Here is a 26254-nt window from a genome sequence, read left to right as displayed (position 1 = left end):
TCTCTGATTGTATCCACCCCTTGATTCTGAAAATGATTCCTTGCCCTTGTCATCATTGTTTGGTCCTTGACCTCTACCACCTCTTCCTCTATTTGTATTACCTCCTCTTCCTGACCTTTCTTGTCTTCTCCTCACCTTTTCTTCCGCTCTAATAGCCAACTGATAACATTCACCAATGGTCCTTGGTACTTGTAGACCAATCTCATCCTGCAAAAATACTTCAAGCCATTGATATACCTGGCTACCTTCTCATCTTCTTCCTCATATCTTCCCCTGATACTCAATTTATGAAATTGTTCAGTATATGCCATTACATCCATGTCTTTCTATTTCAAATTTTGTCTCATCCTCTTCACATGTATGCTATAATCTGAAGGCAAGAATTGCTCCTTGATGAGGTTCTTCATCCTTGCCCAATTTGTGATTCTTGTCAACCCCCTAGACATTCTATCATTTTGTAAACTTTTCCACCAAGTTAAAGCAGTACCTCTAAGCTTTGTTTTTGCAAAATTCACTCTCTTCTCATCCTCCATCTCCTCATACTCAAAGTAGTTCTCCAAGGCATCCAGCCAACCCGACACTTCTTCACTATCCATCTTCCCTTGATAGATAGGTACCTCCACATGTCCTTTCCCTCCATTTTTTTGTACTGCCTTCAAAATCCTAGCAAGCTTCCTCTCCTCAGGGTCCATATCATCTTCTACTTCCCTATGTTCTTGTCTTTCATGGTGTTCCTCTCCTTCATCTTCATAATGTTCTTCATTAACTTCTTCCCTCCTATGGTCCATTCTTTCTTTCTCATAGCCTTCTAACCTAGCTTGCATGGCCTCTTTCTCTCTTCTCCATTGTCTATCCGTCCTTGCTTCAGCCTGCTCTCTTGCTACATCCTGTTCTCTTCTTTCCCTTCTTTCTCTTTCCAAAATCTCCTTCAACTCCTCAAGTTCCCTAGCCAATTGACTCTTAGGTGCCATAACTACCCTTCCAATCCTTTACCCAGACCTTTCACTGCTCTGATACCAATTTGATGCAGACGGTTTGGGGTCAAGTTGATCTAAGCCAATGTGTTTGTTTCAATGCTTCCAACTTCTTGAGTTCACCTAGTATTTCAAAGGCTTCTTAATGGAAAAAAAAAAGGCTTTTCTCACTCCAACACCCCACAATGGTTCCAAATGGTTCCAAACACCTATTCACACCTATTTCAACAATAGTCAATAGGTTACAAAGTTCCAGCCCACCAATAAACACTCAAACCCTTCTAAGCCTCAATTAGGCTACTAGCCCTTACTAGGCCACTTGAGACTGAAAAAATTAGTTTTCTCTAGATTTTCCCAAAGAACTCAGAAAACAAATTATATTTTCAAACACCCATTTTGGAGTACTAAAACATATATCAAAATCAGATAGGGTTGTTTTGGACCATGCCTTTGCTGTCCTAAGACCGAGACTATTTTTTCCTATGCAAGAATCCCACTTTTACAAAGCAACTATATGAAGTACTTATCCTCAAACCCTATAACTCTCAACAGTATTTTTTGATGACTCCAAACCAAGGAAAATCCAATTGTTTAGGTTCTATGATCTTATTTGATGTGCAAACTCCAAAACCCTCACCAATAGGCTCCAAAACCAAGGGTTTCTTGATTCATGACCCTCCCAACACTTCTGAGACTCATTCAAGGTTCCTACACCTCCAAAATGATCAAATAAGACTCCTCCAATCCTTAAACTACCCCCTTATTAAGGTAGATCTTCTGCTGCTATAGGCTTGCTATGCTTCCTACTCAATCCTCCTTCATCAAACTCATGGTGATCACCTGTCAAGCCACACTTCCTGCAAGTTATTTGGTTAGGATCATATTATACATGTTAGATAGATCCTCCTCTATGAGAAACATGACCTTACATCCATAGAAGGGCTCCAAATTACATTTTGGGCCTTCAATGCCAATGATACAACTTAGAAAATTTTAGGACAGTCAGCACAAATGACAAAAGCTGAGCAAAACCTGATACAAAATCATTCCAAATCACTTATTACAATGTTAAATGACTGCCCAAGGCTTCTACCATGAAAGATCAATCACTTTCAAGCAACAAAACACAAGAAATTGCAACAAAATGAAGGTTTTATTCACTTTTTCTTTTAAATCCGTACAACATCCATACTGTAGCATCCAACCCCACCAAAATGGAGTTCCAAGGTTTTATAAGACCTTCCCCCAACTTGCCAAACCAAAATCAATCAGTTATTTGTCATTATAGACTTGTTTAGACTCTAAAATCCATTTTCCCACCTAAAAACAACTAACCGTTAAAATTCAAAAATTTGAATTTCTAACTTACAATTTATTGAATAATTTAAAGTCTAACCTATCAAACTTAATGTTTTATTACTCCTAGGATCCAAACAAACTTATCTAACCATCCAAATCCTATTTAGGCACTATTGGCCTCCCTTACATAATTTTGGTCCTAAAGCCCTTATTAAGACCTTCAAGACATTTAACTTTAAAATCATGTTGATCATTACAAATTGTCATTATTGGCTTCAAAACACTCCAATTCACTTGTTTTGATTCATAGCTCTTCATGGTCTTGATAGCTTGCTTGGGTACACGTGCACCAGATATAAAATCAAATGTCTGACCAATTTACGCCACTTTAAATATAAGTAGAGGACTCATGCCTAGATGTGACACATGTTTTTTGTAAAAAATTTCTAAGTAAATAGTTAGTTATGAAGTTTTTACTGGAACTTTTTCAAAATATTGAAATCTATATGTCTAACCATCATAACTTAGTCAAACCTCTATGAATTTTTTTTGTTTTAATATTATAGTATGCAAATGATAGTTCATATGGTACATATTTTTTAATTTATGAATTATTAAATCATTGGAAATTTATAGATGTTTCTAAATCAACCTACCAATATATATGCATATTATATGTATGGCCTGCGCTAGTAGGTTTGGTGTGCCAAGCCTTAAGGTTTGTTCACGAAAAACGTATTTGGCAAGAACCATATTTTAAATTTATTGTTTTCCTTACTTATACTTTAAGTTATATTTCATGTAATATTGGTAAGATGTTTGAGAGTGGTTTCATATCTCTAGAGTTATATTCTAGAATCTATATTTTAGATGATCATTAAAATTTAAAAGTAATATATATAGTGGTAGGTTGATTAAAAAACATCTATACATATGCCAATATTTATCCTCTAATAGATGTGTCTGTGTGTGTGTGCATTTATGTATGCATATATGTACATACATACATACATACATACATACATATATGTATATGTATACACATACATATACATATACACATACACAGATGCATGCGTTTGCACACATACACACACACACACAAATATACATACATATATACAAATATTAGAGGATCAATTACTATTGTAACAAAAAAGGAGATCAAGGAAGAGTGGAGGTACACATAACTATTGAAGGAAGGTGATCTAAATTATTATGAGAAAACCACTATCAAGTCTATAAATAAGGTGACTTTAAGTCATTTTTTTTTAATGGAAAAGAGTGGTAAAAGGGAAAGATAAAAAAAATGAGAACTTAATGTAAGAAAAATATATTTTGGAAAAAGAAATAGAAAAAATTATAAAGGAAATTGAAGAATTAAAAGAGAAAAATAGGTCGCAAAATGAAGAAATATCAAAATTGAGAGAAGAAACTATTTTTTTCAACCACCATTGAAGCATAAATAAAAAAAAATCAAAATACGATATCAAAAGGACCATTTCTATCAAAAGAATTATCTACCAAGGATCACCAAAAAATATATATTATAGAGATAGAGAGATCATATCTTCATTTTTTCAAATTTCTTAGTAAAAACTAATATATAATATAGAAGCTTCAGAATAATATGAGAAATCATGAAGTATGTAACTACCAATGAAATATTATAATTAATGTCCTTATGTCACTAATAATTTGTGTAAGGAAGCTAAGAAATCATAGCATATAAAATTGTACGTGCTAAAGATATTCATTAGAATAGAGTATGATGTAATTAGAAACTAAGACTTAAGGTGCAAAAAATAATGAACTACTGTCAGAGGGTAATCACCTATAATAAAGCCAAAAACATGCAAAGTATAATAAACTAGGAATGTATTCATGCAACAAACTTGACTTCTATCTAGATTATTTGCATCTTGTCATAGGTATTGGATTGGATTTTAATGTATTCATCTAGATCTCAAAATAGCATACACCATACTAGATGAAAATTTGAAAGAAGAAAAATGAGCACCCTTAAAAAATTCCCCTCTTATTTTATGTAATTTTAGGTTGATGCATTTAATGTATAATTAAAAAAAAAAAAAATCTCTTTTAGCATGCTCACTATTTCCAAGTCTAAACTAGCACTTATGACTATGATATGTAATATGTCATCAAGCAATTGTCACATGTTTTCTATCTTGGACTAGCACACCTACAATTATTTCCTACATATTGGATTATAGGTATGGTTTTGAACATCCTTTTTCAAAAAATTTAAATTACCACAAGTTCAAAGGGTAATTTAAATTGTAATATATATTTATAACTCATTAGCACAAGTACCAAAATGTTTTAATTATGTATCTAGAATTGTGTATATAAAAACATCATCTTAGGAAAATTTAACAATTATATAAATATGACACAAGTATAAAAAAATATAAAAATTGAACTTTTCTCCTTTTCAAGGACCTACTCATTAGTTCCTATCTACTTCCATGTCACAAATAAAAAAGAACTGCCAATCAATATTCATGACCAAATTGTAGTATAAAGTTGTGTTCAATTTAGTCATTCAACTAATTAAATGAATCTTTAACAACATATTAAGTTTAATTATCTTAGTGACATCTATTTATAGTAGTCACATTGCCAATAAATCTCATACAAAGATCTTTTTATTATTATTATTATTAATTCTTGTTTTACTAGGGGCCAAATTAAGGGTTAAGTAATTTTCACACTGTTGTTTATAACTAGGGATTTATAGGGTTCAGATTGCCTTAAGGCAACATTCGAACCCTTTAGGTCTGGGCCCTAAAGGGTAACGTGACCCCAAGTCTAGGCCCAACCCTATTTCTCCCACACTATCTTCAAACACTCACGCCTTAATAAATTTGGTGCCAAAACCTAAAGGAGGCCAACTTGAAATAAAGGTTACAAGTTCATATAAATAAAGAACATTTCTCAAGCCATAATCACCAATTCAATCTCAAGAAAATAGCGAATTTAGCTCTGCTGCTAAGGTGCGAAATTTCAAGGAAGGGTGCGAAATTTTCCAGACTTGTGCGAAATTGTCCAAGAAGACATAGTGTATTTTGATACAGTCTTGAAGCATACAAAGGGATAGATCTGATATGTGAAGATCATATTTAAGCTAAGTATTTGTACTTATGATTTAGAGGAGAATATACAATTTGACCTGTGGGTCTTTCATGCTAGGTTTTTCCTCCTTGGAGGTTTTCCTAGGGTATGCCTATTTGTCTACTATTTTTATTTCTGATTTTACTAAATATTGGCTTATTAAAATACTGCAAATCTGATTACAATATAGGGCATAATCAATTATATAAATTTGATTAACATACCTAGGGTATAAAATTACATGGTATCAGAGCTAAGGTGTCACTAACTTCTGATTTAGCAAATCAATTGTTGCATATAGCTGTTACTTGTTTTCAGATTAAAAATGTCAGGTTTGAAGGCTGAAGATAGACTTGAGGGAGCCATTGATTTTGCTGCTTGGAAAGTTCGTATTCTATTGATCCTTGAAGAGAATGATCTACTGAAATTTGTAGAAGAAGAAAGGTTGTCTCATCCAGAAGATGCTGAAGAGCTGAAACAATTCAAGAAAGATTCCCTCAAGGCTAGAAGGATCATAATTGAGTCCGTCAAGAATCATCTTGTCACTGTCATATCAAAGTTTGTATCTGCCAGAGAAATGACCAAACACTTGGAAGGGATGTATGAAGTCAACAATCTCAGCAGGGCTCTTTCTCTAAGATAGCAGCTTCTTCACATGAAAATGAAAGAAGAAGACTCAATCATAGCCTACTTCATGAAGATCAATGAACTAAAGGACAAGCTAAGCACTCTTGATTGCCAAATCTCAGATAAAGATCTTGTGATGATTGCATTAAATGGTCTACCTGATGAATGAGAACCATTCATTCGTAGCATTGGTGGAAGAGCTGATTGTCCCAACTTTGAGCATCTTCAATCTGATTGCATCAAAGAGGAATCTCAAATTGAGGTAAGAGGAAATCTCAAGAACTCTCTCAAAGATAATCATGTTCTCTTAACTAAATCTAGGAAAGGTGGTCATTGGAAGAAAGAGAAGAGAAGCAAAGATTTTAGATCCTCCTCATATGATCCAAGGAAAAAGTCAAGAGATTCCTCTCACATTCGTTGCTTTAGATGTGATAAGTATGGTCACTATGCCAGAGATTGTTAGGATGACCCAAAGGAAAGGGAAGCCAATTTAAATGAAGTTGCCGAACAATGTGAAGATTACCTTCTTATCTCTGCTCTATCCAGCAATGTTCCTACGGACAACAATACGTGGATACTTGACAGTGGTGCCTCCAGACACATCTCAGGATTTCGTGAGCATCTCTTAGATCTGATTGAAAAGGACACCAATCTTCATGTAGTAATCGGTGATGATGCTCGATACTCAATACTCGATACTCAATAAAAGGTTCTGGCACTACCTCTTTAAAACTAGATTCTAGTATCTCCTTACAACTCTGTGATATTATCTTTGTACCTAGTATTAAAAGAAATCTTATTTCCATTTCTGCCTTAGAAGATAAGGGTTTACAAATAGCATTTTCTAAAGGGAAAGTACTTGCTTGGCCTAAGAAATCTAATTTCAAATCTGCTCGTATTATTGGAAATAGATGTGATAGTTTATATAAGCTTGCAGCTAATCCAATTCAAGCTCTCATTCATGAGACCCTTGAATCATGCGAGCTATGGCATAGAAGATTGGGTCATCTTCACTTTCAAGCTCTTCCCACTCTCGGTAAAATGGTCAAAGGAATTAAGAGGGAGTTTTGCGTTCCCTACAATCCTCAACAAAATGGAGTTACTGAAAGAAAGAACAGGACCATTACTGAAGCTGCAAGAGCTATGATCCATGATCAAGACTTGCAACCATTTCTATGGGCAGAAGCATCCAAAACCGCAGTTTATATTCAGAATAGATGTCCTCATCGCGTCCTAAAGGATGTGACACCTGAAGAAGCCTTTTCAAGAATCAAACTTGACATCAGTCACCTAAGGATATTCAGAAGCCTTGTGTATGTTCATGTGCCTAAAGAAAAATGGACCAAGTTGGATCCATCTGGAAAGAAAGGCATCCTAGTAGGATACAGCGAATCTTCCAAAGCCTTCAGGATCTACATTCCAGGTCAAAGGTATGTTGAGGTAAGTAGAGATGTAACTTTTGAAGAAGATATTGCTTTCAAAAGATCTAAAGGTTCATTAACCAACAATAATGATATGGTGATTGAAAATCAAGATTCAATAGTTGATGCTAACCCTAAGTTACAGGAGGAATCTATTGACCTTCCAGATCAGGAAGTTCAGAATCACCCATCAGAACCCATGCACTCTACCGATATACCTCAGGATATTGTGGTCTGCAAGAAGAGACCACTTTGGGTTAGAAACATGATTCAAGATGCTGAAGGGTTTGTTGCTCCCAAAGGAACCTTTAGAAATAGCAAGAGTTTCCAAAATCACGCCAACTACATTTCTGTGATGTGCAATATAATTGAGTTTGAACCTCAGAATATCGAAGAAGCTATGTCCCATCATGCTTGGAAATTAGCCATGGATGAAGAGTATGGGTCTATCATCAAGAATGATGTCTGGGACATTGTACCTAGACCCAAAGGTAAGTCTGTTGTATCCTCTAAATGGTTGTTTAGAATTAAACATAATGCTGATGGTAGTATTGAAAAATATAAAGCTAGGTTTGTAGCACGTGGTTTTTCTCAAAAGGAAGGAATAGATTATGAAGAAACCTTTGCCCCTGTTGCTAGATATACTTCTATTAGATCTATAATAGCTATTGTTGTAGCCAAAGGTTGGGAGCTACATCAAATGGACGTTAAGACAGCCTTCCTTAATGGTGTCATTGAGGAGGAAGTCTATATTGAGCAACCCGAAGGTTATGTAATCCATAAAAGAGATTCTCATGTTTGCAGGTTGAAGAAAGCGTTATATGAGCTCAAATAGGCTCCTCATGCTTGGTATGAAAGAATTGATAAGTACTTACTAAGTTTAGGATTTTCCAAGAATGATGTTGATGCTAACATTTACTTGAAAGCTTACAATGATGAGATGCTTATTTTAGTTTTGTATGTGGATGACTTATTTCTCACTGGTGAAAGGAAATTAATCATAAGATGTAAAAAGGAATTAGCCTCAAAATTTGAAATGAAGGACTTAGGTCTAATGCATTACTTCCTAGGGTTAGAAGTATGGCAAAGAGCTGATGAAATTTTTCTAAGTCAAGGAAAATATACTATTGATATTTTGAAAAGATTTAGAATGTTAGATTGTAAACCTATGCATACCTCTATGGAATCTAACTTAAAGAAGTTAAGTGTTTCTGCAGCTAATTCTGATTTTGCAGATCCCTCTGAGTATAGGCAGTTGATTGGCTCCATGATGTACCTAGTCAATACAAGGCCAGATATTTGCTATGTTGTGAATGCTCTCAGCCAGTTCATGAGCTTACCTAAACTTGTTCACCTGGTTGCTGCCAAGCACATTCTAAGATACCTACGTGGCATGATTGGTTATGGGCTGAAGTATTCACTTAATACCTCAATCCTCTTGGAAGGCTACTCAGATTCAGATTGGGCAGGAAGTGTCAAGGACAGGAAAAGTACTTCAGGTATCTGCTTCAACTTGGGCTCTGCAATGATCTCTTGGGCATGCAGAAAGCAATCTTCGGTAGCATTAAGCATTGTAGAATTTGAGTACATTGCTGCATCTGTTGCATCCAGAGAAGCAATGTGGCTTCGTAAGCTCCTTGTTGGATTATTTGGTCAAGCTAGTGATCCCACCACCATTCATGTGATAATCAAAGCTGTATAAAGATGTCAGTAAATCCCATATTCCATGATTGGTCCAAACATGTGTAAACTCACTATCATTTTATTCGGGACATGGTGCAAAGAGGTGCCATTCATCTAAAGTACATTAGCACAGATGAACAGATTGCGGACATCCTTACCAAACCTTTATCCAGAGTGAATTTCAAATACTTCAGAGACAGGCTTGGTGTTGTGGAAAACGGGACCCTGATTGAGAGGGAGCTGCAATCTCAGTGACTCTATCTGCAGCGCTGTGAATCATCCTTTGCTTGTGTGCAAGAATGAATTATGTCCAATCTATGCTTGTGTGCTAGATGGATGATTGTAATTATGTAAAGACTCACTTGTGTATTACACTTTCTATGCTTTTGTGCTAGAACCATCCTATGCTTGTGTGCTAGGTGGAAGATGTAATTCTATGCTTGTGTACTAGATCCATTCTATGCTTGTGTGCTAGATCCATTCTATGCTTGTGTGCTAGATGGAACTCTAAAGGTTCAGATTATGTATTCTCCTCTTCCCTAGTTAAGAGGGAGTGTTGTTTATAACTAGGGATTTATAGGGTTTGGATTGCCTTAAGGCAACATCCGAACCCTTTAGGTTTGGCCCCTAAAGGGAAACGTGACCCCAAGTCTAGGCCCAACCCTATTTCTCCCACACCATCTTCAAACACTCATGCCTTAATAAATTTGGTGCCAAAACCTAAAGGAGGCCGACTTGAAATAAAGGTTACAAGTTCATATAAATAAAGAACATTTCTCAAGCCATAATCACCAATTCAATCTCAAGAAAAAAGTGAATTTAGCTCTGCTGCTAAGTGCAAAATTTCAAGGAAGGGTGCGAAATTTTCCAGACTTGTGCGAAATTGTCCAAGAGGACATAGTGTATTTTGATACAGTCTTGAAGCATGCAAAGGGACATATATGATATGTGAAGATCAGATTTAAGCTAAGTATTTGTACTTATGATTTAGAGGAGAATATACAATCTGACCTGTGGGTCTTTCATGCTAGGTTTTTCCTCCTTGGAGATTTTCCTAGGGTATGCCTGTTTGTCTACTGTTTTTATTTCCGATTTTACTGAATATTGGCTTATTAAAATACTGCAAATCTGATTACAATCTAGGGCATAATCAATTATATAAATCTGATTAACATACCTAGGGTATAAAATTACACACACCTCAAATTTAGCAAAATACTAGAATTTTCTTACAAGATAGATATACAATGTTAGATGCTCAATTTTTTTTGCAAATATTAAAGATCTATATTACAACTTAGGACATAATCATTCCATTATGATGAAAAATTGTCGATTAGAATTAACCATGACATCATAACTATATTTTAAGATTTGAGGTTTTAAATGTCACTTATCTCATTTCTTTGTTCTAGAATCTAACATCGTAGTTTATAGGTCTATGTTGCAATTTACATTAGTTAAAATCAACATTAGACTGGAATCTCAAGTTAATCTCTAATTTCTTCCAATTTCAATACAACACAATGTGTTTAATTTATTCAGTCATATATAATAAACATTAGCACATGATTACTTAAAATTATAACATCAATCCAATATCAAGCTTATCCCTTTCAGTGTATATTTTTAACTAGAAATACCTTTTTTGTACCTTTAGTTTTTTTTTAGTGCATTAAAATTGTAACCTCTTAAATTTTGAAATATGCATTCTTGTTGGATGATCTATTTATCCTATTTTTTCTTTCATGGTATACATTTAATTTATATGTCTTGTAACTTTCGAACATGTATATATCTAGTTCAATATATATGTAGGTGGTCTATCATGGATCTTTGGACCTCCACCCCCTCCACCTCCACACCTTGGATCTAACAAGGCTCACTTATGAGCTCAAATAAATGAAAACATTAATACAATTCAAGAAAAAATAAATGCGATCAAGAATGAGCTTGACATGCCCCCCATATAATGCAACTTGTATCTAAATATGTAAAATATTATTGATTTCACTTGAACTATTGATGTAGAATTAAATAGATTCTCCATATGGAGTAAGGAGATGAGACACTTCTATTTTGATGGACTCCATATGGAGAATCTATTTAATTCCACATCAATAGATCTAACGAATTCAACAACATTTTGCATCAAAGATTGGTCTAAATCAACTACATATTTCAACTAGCACATTTAGCCTCATATTTCATTGAACCCCACACCAATCAACTAGTTCCTCCAAACAAAAAAACAAATTTCAATTAGGTGGTGTAGGCATCCTTAGATGGCCAAGCATTTTTGGGAGTGATGGCAGATGGTATTTGATCATCCACCACATGCTAATTGTGAGGTGCTAGTATATTTTTTGACAAAATTATATGTGGAGTTTACATTGGGTTTAAAATCCAATTATTATGATATGAGATCATTCCAGGGTGTTGGTGGTGGCATGCCACAACGCAGGCTAGGGGCACAAGTTGATCTCAATCGACTTGTGCCTACTCAACCTATTGCCACTCCTCTCTCTCCTACTATCCATGCACCCATTCAACATCATGTCAGCATTAGGAGCATTGAGTGTACTCTTTGGTATGCATTCCATGAAACCACATCTTGAGGCATTTGGTGAAACAGTTCATGTGCCTCATCTTTGCTTCTACATTGTGCATATATGTTTGTCAAAGCATTTTGAACATTGTTAAACTACAATTACGACTCATTTTGGATGATCTAAGACTCAAACCTAAGACCTTCTATTTGCTAGTGAAATACTTGACCAACAAAGCTACTAACCCCTCATTGGCTAGCCCATCCTCGATCTTGATGTGACTTATTTCCAACAAACATTTGACAAAATTCATATATCCTTCATTCTTTTAGATTTAAAATGTTCCAATGCTCCCATTTTTGCAAAAGCTGGGACTATGTTGGTTGGAGACCTGTTTGTTGCATGTCTTCTTATGCTACAATAGCTAACTTTCTGTAGTGCGGTAACTTTAAGTGGTGTGTGGGTGGGTAGGAGCAGTAGTTTAAAAGTTTGAATTTATCAAAATTCATCGAATGGTTTTGTTAATAGATAAAAGAAGAGGTACGAATAACAGATGAATCCCAACTGAACCACCTAAACTATAAAAGGTTAGAATGTGCTGCTGGTTAAACCCAATAGGGATCAACAGGTCTACATGTAATCCCCAACATAAAAATATCAAAGCTGAACACATCCATGGCTGGGTTGACTTTTCTTATAAAATCAGAAAGGAAGAAAATTAAAAGCTACATGCTGGTGTAGAAGCACCCAAGAAAATGAGCAATCAACACCATCAAAAAATAATTTGTTCCCAGTTTGTTTGTTTTCTCCAGCTTTGGTTTGGTTGTTTGTTTTGGGATCTCTCTGTACAATCTTTGTAGAATTTTATTTTCACCTTATTGTCAGCTCCGAAAGTTAGTTGATGTCATTGTTAGTTGGAATTAGTTATAGCAGGGTTTGTGTGGCATCTATGATGAATGCGACTTCATTATGGTCTGATGTTCTATGATGAATGCGACTTCATTATGGTCTGATGTTTTTATTGATTTCAAGAATTATTGGAAGGCAGAAGATTATCCAACAGGACTCTGACCAAGAAGAGATGGTTGAGACAAATGAAAGGGAGGATTTTTCTTCTAAATCCCATATAGGACACACAAGCATAGTCATACAATGAATGGAAGGGAAGGGCATGCCGATCGAATAAGACAATAAGTCTACTTTAAAGAAGTTTCTGTGGATGAAAAATGTAGGGCTTGGTGTAAGATAGAGTCGTGTTTGATTAAGCTATGTCATTGTCATTAGTTTCTTATTTGTGTTTTACCAAGTGATTTGACAATTGTTTAGACTTCACTTTGGACATTAATTTGGGAGGAAGGAATCTGGAAAAGCTGGTCATTCTGCAGTATATTCCTATTAGTGGTCTTGTTTGAATTTCGAGCAAAACACTTTGAGGAAGAGGGTTTGACAGGGCATTAAACAGAGAGGCGCAATAAAGACGACAATAAGGACTCTGTGGTCGTCTGGTCAATCATTGATAACATTTGCAGTCAATGCCGTGTAATTACATGTTATGTACATCCTGTGGAAAACTTGTTAGCCTCTGTTTTGACTTCTCCAGACTTTACCTTGGTCGTTAATGGCGAGGAAGGAATCAGGAAAAACATATTCCTATTAGTGGGCTTGTTTGAATTTCTAGCAGAAAACTTGAGAGGAAGATGATTGCATCAAACAGACACGTGCCCTTAGCGTAATATAGACGACAGTGAGGAAAACGGGTTCATTTTTATGGGCATTATTTGCACCCATTATATAATGCAATTATAAGTCAACATTTATAATTATATTATGGGGCCGGTGCAAATAAGTCGTGGTCGTTTGGTCAATCATTTGATAACATTTTTTAGTCAACCAATTATAAAACTCACACTTGTCTATGCTTTTTTTTTTTTCTCTCCAGGAATGTCCCTAAATAGGAGAGAGGGCCCTATACATGTGCACCCTAGCTTATACATGTGCACCCTAGCTTTGCACTTTTCAAAATCTTATGTAGATATTTCAAATTTACTTGTGTGTATTTATTACAAAAAAATTTAAAAATCATTATATTCTAATTTTAAAATAATTAATAAACACATTGAAGATGTATCCTCAATGTTGCATAAACAATGATAATTTTTTTTAATGAAGTGACATATAGTAGAAAAAAAATATTTGTCATTTCGATACATCTTTTTGCATAAAAAATTGTGTATGGTCTTGTTACTAGATCTATTCAATATATAATGTTAAATATGGTAGAATTATTAGTAGTCTAGATTAACCATAAGATCTTTGATTGAATTCATAAATGAAGTCTTCTTCAATTATCTTGAGTATGATAGAAGAACTATTCATGGCTAAAGCAAATGTGTGTGTGTTTGTTTTGTAAGACTATGAGGTTGTCTATACTTCATAGATGGCTTGTTAATGTCTATGACTAAGGTATATGATAATGGTCAGAATATGTCATTGCAAACAAGAATAATTTATTGTTAATAAGTAATCAACCTACCCCTCTATGTTAATGGGATAATCCTACAAGATATTATGGGATGTTTATACTAAAATATGAAGCAAAATAATGAAGAGGTCTAATTTAAGATATCAAAGTATTTTCATATAGGCTTGGTAAATTGGGAACTTGGCAAGGTTTTTGCATCTTATAAATTATATTAAAAGAGGTTTTTGAAGGGCCCTTGTTTCTTCTTAGATAAAGATTCAACCTCATTGCAAGAAGAGGCAAAGAAGAGTGGAATTGGTCAAAAAGAAACAAGGGACAAAGGTAGGATGACATGGTTACAAAATGGAAAAGTCATCAATGATTATTTTTCTACAAACACAACAAAGACAATAGAATAGAAAAGAGAAAGAAAGGTTAACAATGGTAGTAACATATGTAACAAAGAAATAACAAGTTAAAAAAAATAAAAAAATGACTTGAACCTTTGGCCCCAAGACAAATAGAAACTAGTTCCCTTCCTCCCAAGAGAACTTAAAACTATTGGAAAAATGGTGTCTCAACCTTGCATTTACATGAGGTTACTATTTATAGTAAGTTTTTGTTTGAGCATGAAATGGTGTGAATTTCTCTCCGAAGCTTCTGATTGGCTAGATAAGCATTCTGGTAAAGTTACATCGCAAGATCACAACTACTTTTAAAGATATTAAATTTTTTCATTTTGGAGGGGTCTAATGAAAGGTTTAAATTTGATTTCGAGAAATTTAGAGTCCCCAAAACTCCCTGAAAAGTGAGTGTAAATGGTATAGCGATCTATGAGTCAATAGAGCACTTTGCGAGCTTTCTGACGCTTCAAACAATTCATCAATAGGACACACGGTTCTCAAGTTATGGCCTCTAGAAGTATGTACTCCTGAAATAGGAAATATAAAATACATTGGACACATAAATGAGCTCTAAAAAGGGAGGGACACATCATAGGACATCTAGAAGGGAGATAAGGTCGACTATACCTTATTGTGTGGTTTTAGCCCATGGTTTTGTAATACCATTTGACAATTTCTTGATTGTATCTCCTATATATGAGGTGCACGAGATAGAGGTTGGGTGTCAGAGTCTTATGGCTATTGAGTTACCTCTAAATCTCTGATTAGTGGTACTCCTGTGAAGAGCTTGGTCTACAAGTACATTGTAATATGTTTTGATTGTTGAATAATATATTGGGTGGATTTTGGAGTGTGGCGTTTTTCTCCCAAAAGGGTTTTCCCCACGTAAATCACCATGTTATGGTTTGAATGTTATTATATCTATCGTATACACCTAAAAATGGTTTGAAGATAGTTAATTAAATACACAGTTATTTGATTAATTCCCCTTCCCAATTAATTGAATTCACAAGCAATTTAATTAATTTCTCTATTCATCTACTAGTAAATAAATCTAAATGATTTATTTATATAGTTCATCTCATATCCCCCTTTGATAAATTAATTCTAAATTAATTAATGTCTCCCCATATTAATCAATTCTTTTAATCCCTAATTAAGATTAACAAACTCAAGTTTGTTGAGATTAATTGCCATTTTACAATTATTTGAATTTTTAAATTCAAATGAGCACATGGCTCCTAACTTTAACCACCTAACCTAACCATCCCCTAACCTAACCCATTCAATCTAATCTTGGGTCTAACTAACCCTATCCTATCCTGCACATTCTAACCTCCTTATCCTAACCTCCCATGGTGTGGATATTCTCTCCTTGAGACACATGGCACTTTTGCCACATGTCTCCTCCCTTGGACACTTTCCCTCTCATGAGCAAGGCTCCTTGGCACTTGTCACCATAGAGATGAAAAGTGTCCCTTCCTCCAACCTCTTCTCCAACTTCCTCAATCTTGGCCCTTGATATCTTCAAATCAAATCTAGACCGTTGCTTCCTGCCACCTCAACTTTGGCCTTGGAATTCCTATAAATATCCCCCATTTTGGAGCAATAAGGATCTGATCTCATATCAATTTAGGCATCATTACTATAGGCAATTTGCATTTCAATTATCTACCATTTAGATTTTGGATTAATCATAGCATGTTAGTCTAGTTTCTTAAATCATGCATTTCATAAATAAATCTAAATGATTTATTTATATAGTTCATCTCATATCCTCCTTTGATTAATTAATGTCTCCCCATATTAATCAATTATTCTAATCCCTAATTAAGATTAACAAACTCAAGTTTGTTGAGATTAATTATCATTTTCCAATTATTTGAATTTTTAAATTCAAATGAGCACATGGCTCCTAACTTTAACCACCTAACCTAACCATCCCATAACTTAATCCATTCAATCCAATCTTGGGTCTAACTAACCTCCCATGGTGTGGATATTCTCTCTTTGAGACACATGGCACTTTTGCCACATGACTCCTCCCTTGGACACTTGCCCTCTCATGAGCAAGGCTCCTTGACACTTGTCACCACAGAGATGACAAGTGTCCCTTCCTCCAGCCTCTTCTCCAACTTCCTCAATCTTGGCCCTTGATATCTTCAAATCAAATCTAGACTGTCGATTCCTGCCACCTCAGCTTTGGCCTTGGAATTCCTATAAATATCCCCCATTTTGGAGCAATAAGGATCTGATCTCATATCAATTTAGGCATCATTACTATAGGCAATTTGCATTTCAATTATCTTGCATTTAGATTTTGGATTAATCATAGCATGTTAGTCTAGTTTCTTAAATCATACATTTCATATCATCTCCATAGTCAATCATCATCAAATAGCTACTCAACTCTTGAGTTGTCACTTTGGAGGTCATTGCTCCAGTGAGAGCCCATCAATCCAAAACCTTCAAGGTCCTCAAGAATAGAGGAAAATGGGACATTTCAAGGAAGGCTTGTGGTTTGCAATTTTAATCTAGTTTTCAATTATGTTTTTATTGTCTCATTATATGTGTCTGTAAATTAATCATTAATATGTGCAAAGTTGTCTAAGGAAATGATCATCAGAGTATCATCGGAGACATTTCAGACTTGCATATAGAAATGGTTAATACTGCTTGTTTTACACAAGCAACACTCTGGTCATCTTGGTTCAATTATACCTCGATGCTTGTGCTAACTTGCAATATCAAAAACTAGGAAAGTAGTGCTCAGGTCATCATGGTTCAATTATACCATTGATGTTTGCACTCACTTCCCACATTTTAAAGGCTCAATCATGAAACAAAGCAATGACTTCATGACCGATCCGATCACTGCATTGCATTTCAGTTTGCATTTGCATTTTAAGATAGATTTGCATTTCATTCTGCATGGGATCACAAAATATCATCTTATCCAAGGCCAAATCTATCGCAGGAACAATCAATGTATCATTATAGGTGTATACACAATCAGAACGATGACTCATCTCTCTCAATATTGTCGACCCAACGCAAATCTTACGGTAGCCCCTCAAATATGAACCCACGTCAGCATCTAAATCTTCTTGCAATAGGATATCAACAAAATGTCAGTTCTTTATCTCATCCGATCCATTCTATCATGTCTTATATAGGATGAATCCTTCCTGGAACCAAATGTTTTGATCAAGTCTTATACAGGATATATCGTTCCTAAAACTAGACGCTTTGATCATCTTTGTCTTATATAGGAGGTGTCATTCCTGAAACCAGACTAAATCTTGATCTTATCAATCTAATCAATCTTATCAATTCAATCAAGCTTTATCAATCATCACATCCAGAATCACATCATAGTGATCAAAGAACTCACACTTTCATCAATCAATGTTGTAGAAGTCAAATCATTTCTAATCGGGAAATCAATTTCGCATAGATCCAAAAACTCCAAAGGTCAATTATCTCAATTGATCTCCCGAGTGGGCATCATCGTATCACAATTTAGCAATCAATGGCTAGGGCATCCCATCAAACCATTATCACATCAACATCATCACATTGAGATTATTCTTTGAATCAACGCGTCATCACACATCGCTTCAAAGAGAGGCAAAATGTATACACCTAAAAATGGTCTGAAGATAGTTAATTAAATATGCAGTTATTTGATTAATTCCCCTTCCCAATTAATTGAATTCACAAGCAATTTAATTAATTTCTCTATTCATCTCCTAGTAAATAAATCTAAATGATTTATTTATATAGTTCATCTCATATCCCCCTTTGATTAATTAATTCTAAATTAATTAATGTCTCCCCATATTAATCAATTCTTCTAATCCCTAATTAAGATTAACAAACTCAAGTTTGTTTAGATTAATTACCATTTTCCAATTATTTGAATTTTTAAATTCAAATGAGCACATGGCTCCTAACTTTAACCACCTAACCTAACCATCCCATAACTTAACCCATTCAATCTAATCTTGGGTCTAACTAACCCTATCCTATCTTGCACATTCTAACCTCCTTATCCTAACCTCCCATGGTGTGGATATTCTCTCCTTGAGACACATGGCACTTTTGTCACATGTCTCCTCCCTTGGACACTTTCCCTTTCATGAGAAAGGCTCCTTGACACTCGTCACCATAGAGATGACAAGTGTCCCTTCCTCCAACCTCTTCTCCAACTTCCTCAATCTTGACCCTTGATATCTTCAGATCAAATCTGGACCGTCTATTCCTGCCACCTCAACTTTGGCCTTGGAATTCCTATAAATATCCCCCATTTTGGAGCAATAAGGATCCGATCTCATATCAATTTAGGCATCATTACTATAGGCAATTTGCATTTCAATTATCTACCATTTAGATTTTGGATTAATCATAGCATGTTAGTCTAGTTTCTTAAATCATGCATTTCATATCATCTCCATAGTCAATCATGATCAAATAGCTACTCAACTCTTGAGTTGTCACTTTGGAGATCATTGCTCCACTGAGAGCCCATCAATTCAACACCTTCAAGGTCCTCAAGAATAGAGGAAAATGGGACATTTCAAGGAAGGCTTGTGGTTTGCAATTTTAATCTAGTTTTCAATTAAGCTTTTCAATTATGTTTTTATTGTCTCATTATATGTGTATGGCTCCTATATACCACATTTTTAGCATCACATCTATTTCTATTTTCTGTAATTGTTGTAATGATCTTTAAAAAAAATTGCATTACCCTCATGTAAAATTTTTTTACATTACCCTTTTGTAACTGTTGTAATGATATGTAAAAGTTAGTGTAGGAAGTTGTTCTGCTTCTTGACTTCCTTACAAAAACTAGTGTGTTGGAACTATAGAGGTTACCCATGGAAAAGAGGAGCTAGGCTAGGGCCTACAACTAATAGTAGAGACATAATATGTCTTATGAAAACTTATGAGCATGATGGTTGCAAGACACCTACTTTTTCAAAGACTACACAAAATTTATAATTTAGAATGATGTAGGTAACAATGGCAAGGGATGCAATGGCATAATGATCTTAATAAAAGAAGCATGGGAAAGAAATATTCAACTAGAAAAAGTAGACCCAAATAAGTAGTACATTTGATTTAAAACTTTTGATAATGGTAGGCACATCAAAATTGTACCATGTTAAATTTGTTATCTAAGTCAAATTTTTTTTGAGAAGTGGGTTAGGATGTAAGGACCACTTTTTAGTGCTAAAAAATATATTTCATCTTTATCACAATACAAAGAAGTTCTTAAAATTGGGTGACTTGAATGTGAGGATAACTAATGAATAAATTGGCATTTTATGCAACAAAGAGGATAATAATCCTCTATGACTTATGAAAGAAGAAAAACAACTATAGTCAAGGTGTTAATGAAGAATGAGGAATTCAATCATTTTGGTGAATGATTAATTAAATTTTGGGGTATTTTTTATTTTGTTATTTATAATAACATGGGTAGATAAAGAACTCTAAAATTTATGCATACACGATATATAACAAATCAAGTATTGTTGATTATGCTACTTGTTCATAAAGCTTGATTGATAAGGAAATAAAGGTTGTGATTGAAAAAACCCTTAATGTATCCATTGAAAGATTGAACATCTCTGCTAAAGTCTTTATTTCCATATCCATTTGGTTTAACCTACGTTTGCATTCACTTGCCTTGTGTCCAAACATATTACAATAGTAACATTTTTCATTAAAGGATTGATTTCTAATTTGATTTTTGCATTCACTAGCTATGTATCCAAATTTATTGCATGAAAAATAGTTACCATTAAAAGACACGAAATACTTTAAAAGAGTAGGGGGAGGTCTCCTGTAGTTCTTCAAATTTTGGGAGCTCTCGAGGTTTTGATTCGAAATGGAATCTTTTTAATATTTATTAGAGTTCTTCAATTCATTCTTGATCTTTTCCTTTCCTTTATCCTTCTTATCAAAGAACTTACAACATTCACCACTTTCAAACGCAAGTCAACCTTTATCTTTACTTTATTTTTGAGAAATGAGCATTGCATCAAGTACTTCAGTTGCACCTCTGAGTTTCAATCCATTTTCAAATTGATCCTTAACATCTTTTAGTTCCTTCTTAAATCTGATCACTTCTTCTTCATGTCTTGAACATTCTTTAGTCTTATCATCAAGATTTGTTTCAAAATCATCAATGACCTTCTTTCCTTTTTCAAGCAAAATTCTCAAATAAGTAATCTTTTAAAGTATGTTCTTGTGATTTTCTCCGCTTTCTTCCAAGTCTACCAACAAATATCTTAATTTTTATTCTATATCAACAACACTATCAACATTATCCCAATCACTTTGATCCATAGCATCCATATCATTCAATTCTTCTCCAAACATAGTGTTCAAATTCCCAAATCTACCTCAGCAGTTAAAATATCTCTTTAGGAACCGGTGCTCCAATACCAAGTGTTGAACACTACCAGATGATGAGAGGAGGGATGAATTAGAATATACTAAAACTTGATCAGATTAAAAACACTTGAACCATAATATCCATTCATCAAATGTTCATGAAAGTAAATAGCTGAAACAACAAATGTATCCACACAAGAAGACCAAGATTTTTACGTGAAAAACACAAACTAGGGAAAACCACAGTGAGAATCAAACTCATAATATATGTAATACATGTTGACAATGATTATAGGTCATAGGATAGGGAGCTCACTTCTTTGGACTTGCAAGCTAAGGTGCACAACCTTAGGGCAAGATACAAAAGAAAGACTTGCACAATCAGAGAACACTTGTTTAGGGCAAGATACAAAATACTTTTCTAGATACAATAATGATAAGAGATTGAACTACAACACATAATAGCTTCTACCAATATGCAAATAATAGTTCACATCTTAATACTCATCTGACTCAACTTCTTTCTTTGCACTATTACACATCCGGACCACTTCAATATTTAAACTTGCATCACATTCACACCATACATCTTACATACTCATCTTCATTCCATACACCTACAATATGCACCTCTGACACACTTCCTAACTCAACTAATCTATCCATTATATACCAGCTGAATCAATACTAATCTCTACTAGGTCAACCAGAAGATGTAATGTGTATATGCATCATCGACCCAAATCAGTATGTATGTAAAAGGAAAAAGAGACATGTGAGCATTCACACCAAGTTAGCACACCTCCCAAATTTCACCAAAAAGACTTTACATACAACCTCTTGGATCAAAACACAAAAGATAGCTCATATTGATCCATTTTACCAAAAAAACTTCATTCGGACCTAAAAAAAGATATGTAGACCACCACAAAAGTATCATAATGTGATAGAAATATGATTTAATGATCCATAACACCCATGGAGAACTAGCAAGATGAAGAATGCAACACATTCCTCTGCAACATCCTAAAATTGCACAAACTCTTATTAGAGACATAGATAGCTCTCACGGTAAACATCTGTTAACTGAAAAAAATTGAAATGTAGGAAGATGAGTCCACCAAAACTATTCTATACCAATCTACAAGTCCATTTGATACATATCTAGTGCAGCCATACATTAACACACAAAAATACGATTCACCATAAATTTTTTTGAATCAAGCAAAAAAAATCATTCCTATGGAAACACAACATATTACCATCCACAACTCTTATAGATAGTTTCCACAACATATCCACCAAATCCTAAAAGCACCAATTCATTCTGCACAAAAAATGCATACAACTCTACATCATTCTACTTACTGATAGACATTTGGACCAATAACTAAATACAACCAATATCAAAGGCTTAACCAGAATATTGTAAAAACCATATACATCTGCATCATGATACTTTGAAACCAATAGTTGGACCACCAATAAGAGTCAACAACCCATAGAAAAGCCAATAGCACCAACAACTAAACCACTACTAAGTTTACCAACACTAACAACCAATACTCACATCGCGACCAGGACTCAATATGTTTGGCAAAGACTCATATGTTCAACAATTTAAACCACATTGGACCATCATTAAAAGGCATATTTAGAGGCCAATATCCCATGAGGATAAAAAAATTTGATTGCCTATTTGAGGAATAACTTGCATCATCTTCAATGTGAAACTGGTAGATGGAAAGAGCCAAAAGAGGTTTGAGGAAAGAGGGTATGTATCTTTTATACTGTTCAGATAGTAGAAACAAAAGAAATGCTCTAGATCATGTACAAAAGTAATATAGTAGCAGGAAAGAGATAGAGGAACTTTAGCCAAAGGGATCGGTGTCACAAGAGTGCTTAATGGCATATTCAATGATCCTCAACCTTGCCACCCCCTCAAGGTGCTACTCTTGCGTGGCCTTTCGGGGTTGCTTTTGGGTGGCTTGCTAGTGGTGCTCCTAGGTGGTTATCTGGGGATGCTTCCTACTGGTTTGTTTCTAGCAAGTTTCATTGGTTGACATTGGCTATTCCTAGACCTATGATGAAGATAAAGAAAAATATGATGAAGAACGGAATTCCTTGACATCACTCTAAATCTTGTTGATGTATGAAATAAACTAATTGATTAGGAACTTTTGCCTACACCTACAACTACTTCTCTCACTACATAAGAACTCTTATGTTTATATATTGTTTTTAATATGAAGCTTAACCTTAATTGAACAACTAAAATGTAATTTTATATCCACTTGCATGTCCTTTTATTCTCTTACATATATAGAAATGTTGACACTTATAGTAGAATCTATTTCCCTTTTGACTATCTTAATCTTGTGAAACATTAAAAGTCTTATATTCCATTCTGAAAAATTTCATATTCCTTACGCCATTGACCGACTAGGTGTGCACCAAAAATCAAATAGGGTCAAGCGTCAGAACTCATCTATAGGACAAACGTATGTACCTAGCCCAACATGGGTACAGTTTACCTGTGAACACTATAAAGGGCGATTTTTCCTTTTTACTTTTTAATCTTATATTCGAATAACCAGAGAGCATTAGAGGCATAAGAAGGGAAACCACGCAAAAACTATGAAATGTTTGCTAGACACAAAAAGGTAAATCTGCACCCTTTTGTAAGTTTGGATTATCAAATCTATTTAATGTTTATTGCGTGCATTTTTACTTCTATTTTTGCCTTTATGCCCAGACGTATTTAAACCTGCATGTTAATATATGTCGGTCATTATGTTTCATGTTGGAACAGAAAATGGAAGTCGAGCTGGAGCTTGACAATGCCAGGAGTGAGTGTGTTCTTTTTTCTCTTCCCTCCCTTGCTTACTGCACAATTGGATACGAGTTTTATCTTCAACCAATTCGATGGTTCGACCCTCGAATTGTTTGGGAATGCTTCAGTGCAGTCCAAAGCCATCTTCCTTACTAATCAATCCCAATACACTATCGGCCGTGCTTTTTATCGATATCCTGTGCGTATGAAAGATAGTGGGTCTCCAAATTCTGCTTTGTCCTTCAGCACAAGTTTTGTGTTTAAAATTATGAACGCCGGTTCATGTCTCTCACGAAGTGGGCACGGACTGGCGTTTATAATGACACCCCATAGATCTCCAGAGGGGTTTTTACCCGCTGGGTATCTTGGCCTGTTGAAAAATATTTCAAGCATGGGAGAGGCCTCTAATCATCTCTTCGCGGTTGAGTTCGACACAGTAACGAACGTGGAATTTTCGGACATTGACGACAATCACGTTGGTGTCGATTTGAACGACCTCACATCTGTAAAATCTGAGACTGCAGGCTACTGGAATGACAACACCCAGTGGCGAGAATTGGATCTCAACGATGGACAGAATATTCAGGCTTGGATTGATTATGACCATCTTCTTAACGAGCTTAAAGTAACCATCGCAGAGGCATGTTCAAATCGCCCAGAGAAACCACTGATATATCTGAAAAATATATCTCTGTCCAACATTCTTGAAGAAGAAATCTACGTTGGTTTCTCAGCAGCTACAGGAGGCATGGTTGGAGAGCATTACCTAGTCGCCTGGAGCTTTACTACAAACGGAGCAGCCTCGTTCCTGAATTTGGAGCTATGTGATGTTATTAAAAAGAAAAAATCCAAGAGATCAATTTCCAGATTGATAGCTGGCATTACAATCGCTTGCGTCCTCCCCCTCCTGGTGGTGGCAGCAATGCTCATGCGGTGGAAGAGAAATCAGTACTACAGAGATATTATTGAAGAATGGGAGATGGAGTATTGGCCTCATAGATTTAAGTACAAAGACCTACATATTGCGACAAAGGGTTTCGGAGAGGAAGAACTTTTGGGATCCGGAGGCTTCGGTCGGGTATACAAAGGAGTTCTGGCCACAAACGGCCTCCAAGTAGCGGTGAAATGTATCCTCAGAGAAACCGAGGAAGGGATGAGGGAATTCATAGCAGAGATCTCCAGTCTTGGTCGTCTTCAACATCGAAATCTTGTGCAGATCAGAGGCTTCTGCAGGCGAGTAAAGCAGCTATTCATAGTTTATGACTACATGCAAAATGGCAGCCTGGACAAGATGATATTTGGAAAGCCAAAGAAGGTGTTCGAATGGATTCACAGGTACAAAGTCCTCAAAGATGTCGCTGCGGGTTTGCTCTATCTTCACGAAGGATGGGAGCAACGTGTAGTTCACAGAGACATCAAGTCCAGCAACGTTCTGCTGGACTCGGAGCTCAATGGAAAGCTTGGAGATTTCGGGTTTGCGCGTCTGTACGAGCATAATGAAAATTCTCAGACTACTCGTGTGGTGGGAACTCTGGGATACATAGCGCCGGAGCTGATACACACTGGAAAAGCCAGCCCAGCAACAGATGTGTTCAGCTTTGGTATTTTTCTGTTGGAGGTTGCTTGCGGAAGGAGACCTGTTGAGCCCACTCTCCAACCTGAACAAGTAGTTATGGTGGACTGGGTGAGAGAGTTGTATGCTGCGGGCACTCTCATGGATGCAGCCGACACAAATCTTGGTGGGCAATATGATGAAGTTGAGATGGAGAGAGTGCTGAAACTGGGGCTGCTCTGTTCTAATCCACAGCCAGAAGGCAGGATCGGCATGAGGCAAGCTCTGCAAATACTTGAAGAAGAAGCTCCAATACCAGGCTTTGATGCTCAGTCGAATTTGGAGATGAATGCACCCAACAGTACTTTGAAGTCTCGTCCATATTTCACTTCCATGCCTCTTGACGGACGATAGACTCTGCGCAATCAGGGCAAAACATCAACCTTCAAAAACTTCTTTTCGGACTCTGTATAAGATGGATATCTTCGTGTGTCGTGCTATTGTTCATGTAACGTGCTTGTCAGTGTCTGCATACTCTTCTGGTAAGAGATCCACCTACGGTTTTTAGCCTCATTTGTAGTACTTTTGGGTGCCACTGCCTGTACGATTCCATAGAACCAATATAGGTATACGTAATCCCAGCTGACCTGAATGTCTAGTTAGTACGTATACGGCAATCCGTCTATTCTTATTATTATTAATTCTTGATTTTTATCTTTATTTTAATTTTAATGTTAATGAATTGACTATGATACAAATCCATAGTATGCTATAAATCATAATTTTTGGATATGAATAGACTTCCATAACGAGTTGGGTATAATATGAATCCATAATTTTCGGGATAAGAACAGACTTCCATAATCGTCAAGATAAGAAGTGCCTTATCTAATGAATTTTGTCCTCGAGTC

The 26254-nt window shown here is 35.4% G+C and overlaps 1 protein-coding gene across 1 annotated transcript; it reads left to right on the top strand.

Moving 5' to 3' along the window:
• Positions 1 to 23798: 23798 nt before the first annotated feature.
• LOC131049531 (L-type lectin-domain containing receptor kinase SIT2) lies at positions 23799 to 25980 on the top strand. Its single transcript, XM_057983608.2, has one exon. It carries the CDS (start codon positions 23799 to 23801, stop codon positions 25755 to 25757), a length of 1959 nt encoding a protein of 652 aa, XP_057839591.2. The 3' UTR covers positions 25758 to 25980.
• The last annotated feature ends 274 nt before the right edge of the window (positions 25981 to 26254 follow it).

Source organism: Cryptomeria japonica, chromosome 11 (assembly GCF_030272615.1).
Source record: "Cryptomeria japonica chromosome 11, Sugi_1.0, whole genome shotgun sequence".
Taxonomy (NCBI): domain Eukaryota; kingdom Viridiplantae; phylum Streptophyta; class Pinopsida; order Cupressales; family Cupressaceae; genus Cryptomeria; species Cryptomeria japonica.
Note: the sequence above shows the minus strand (reverse complement) of the source record. Positions and strands in the feature narration are given on the sequence as shown.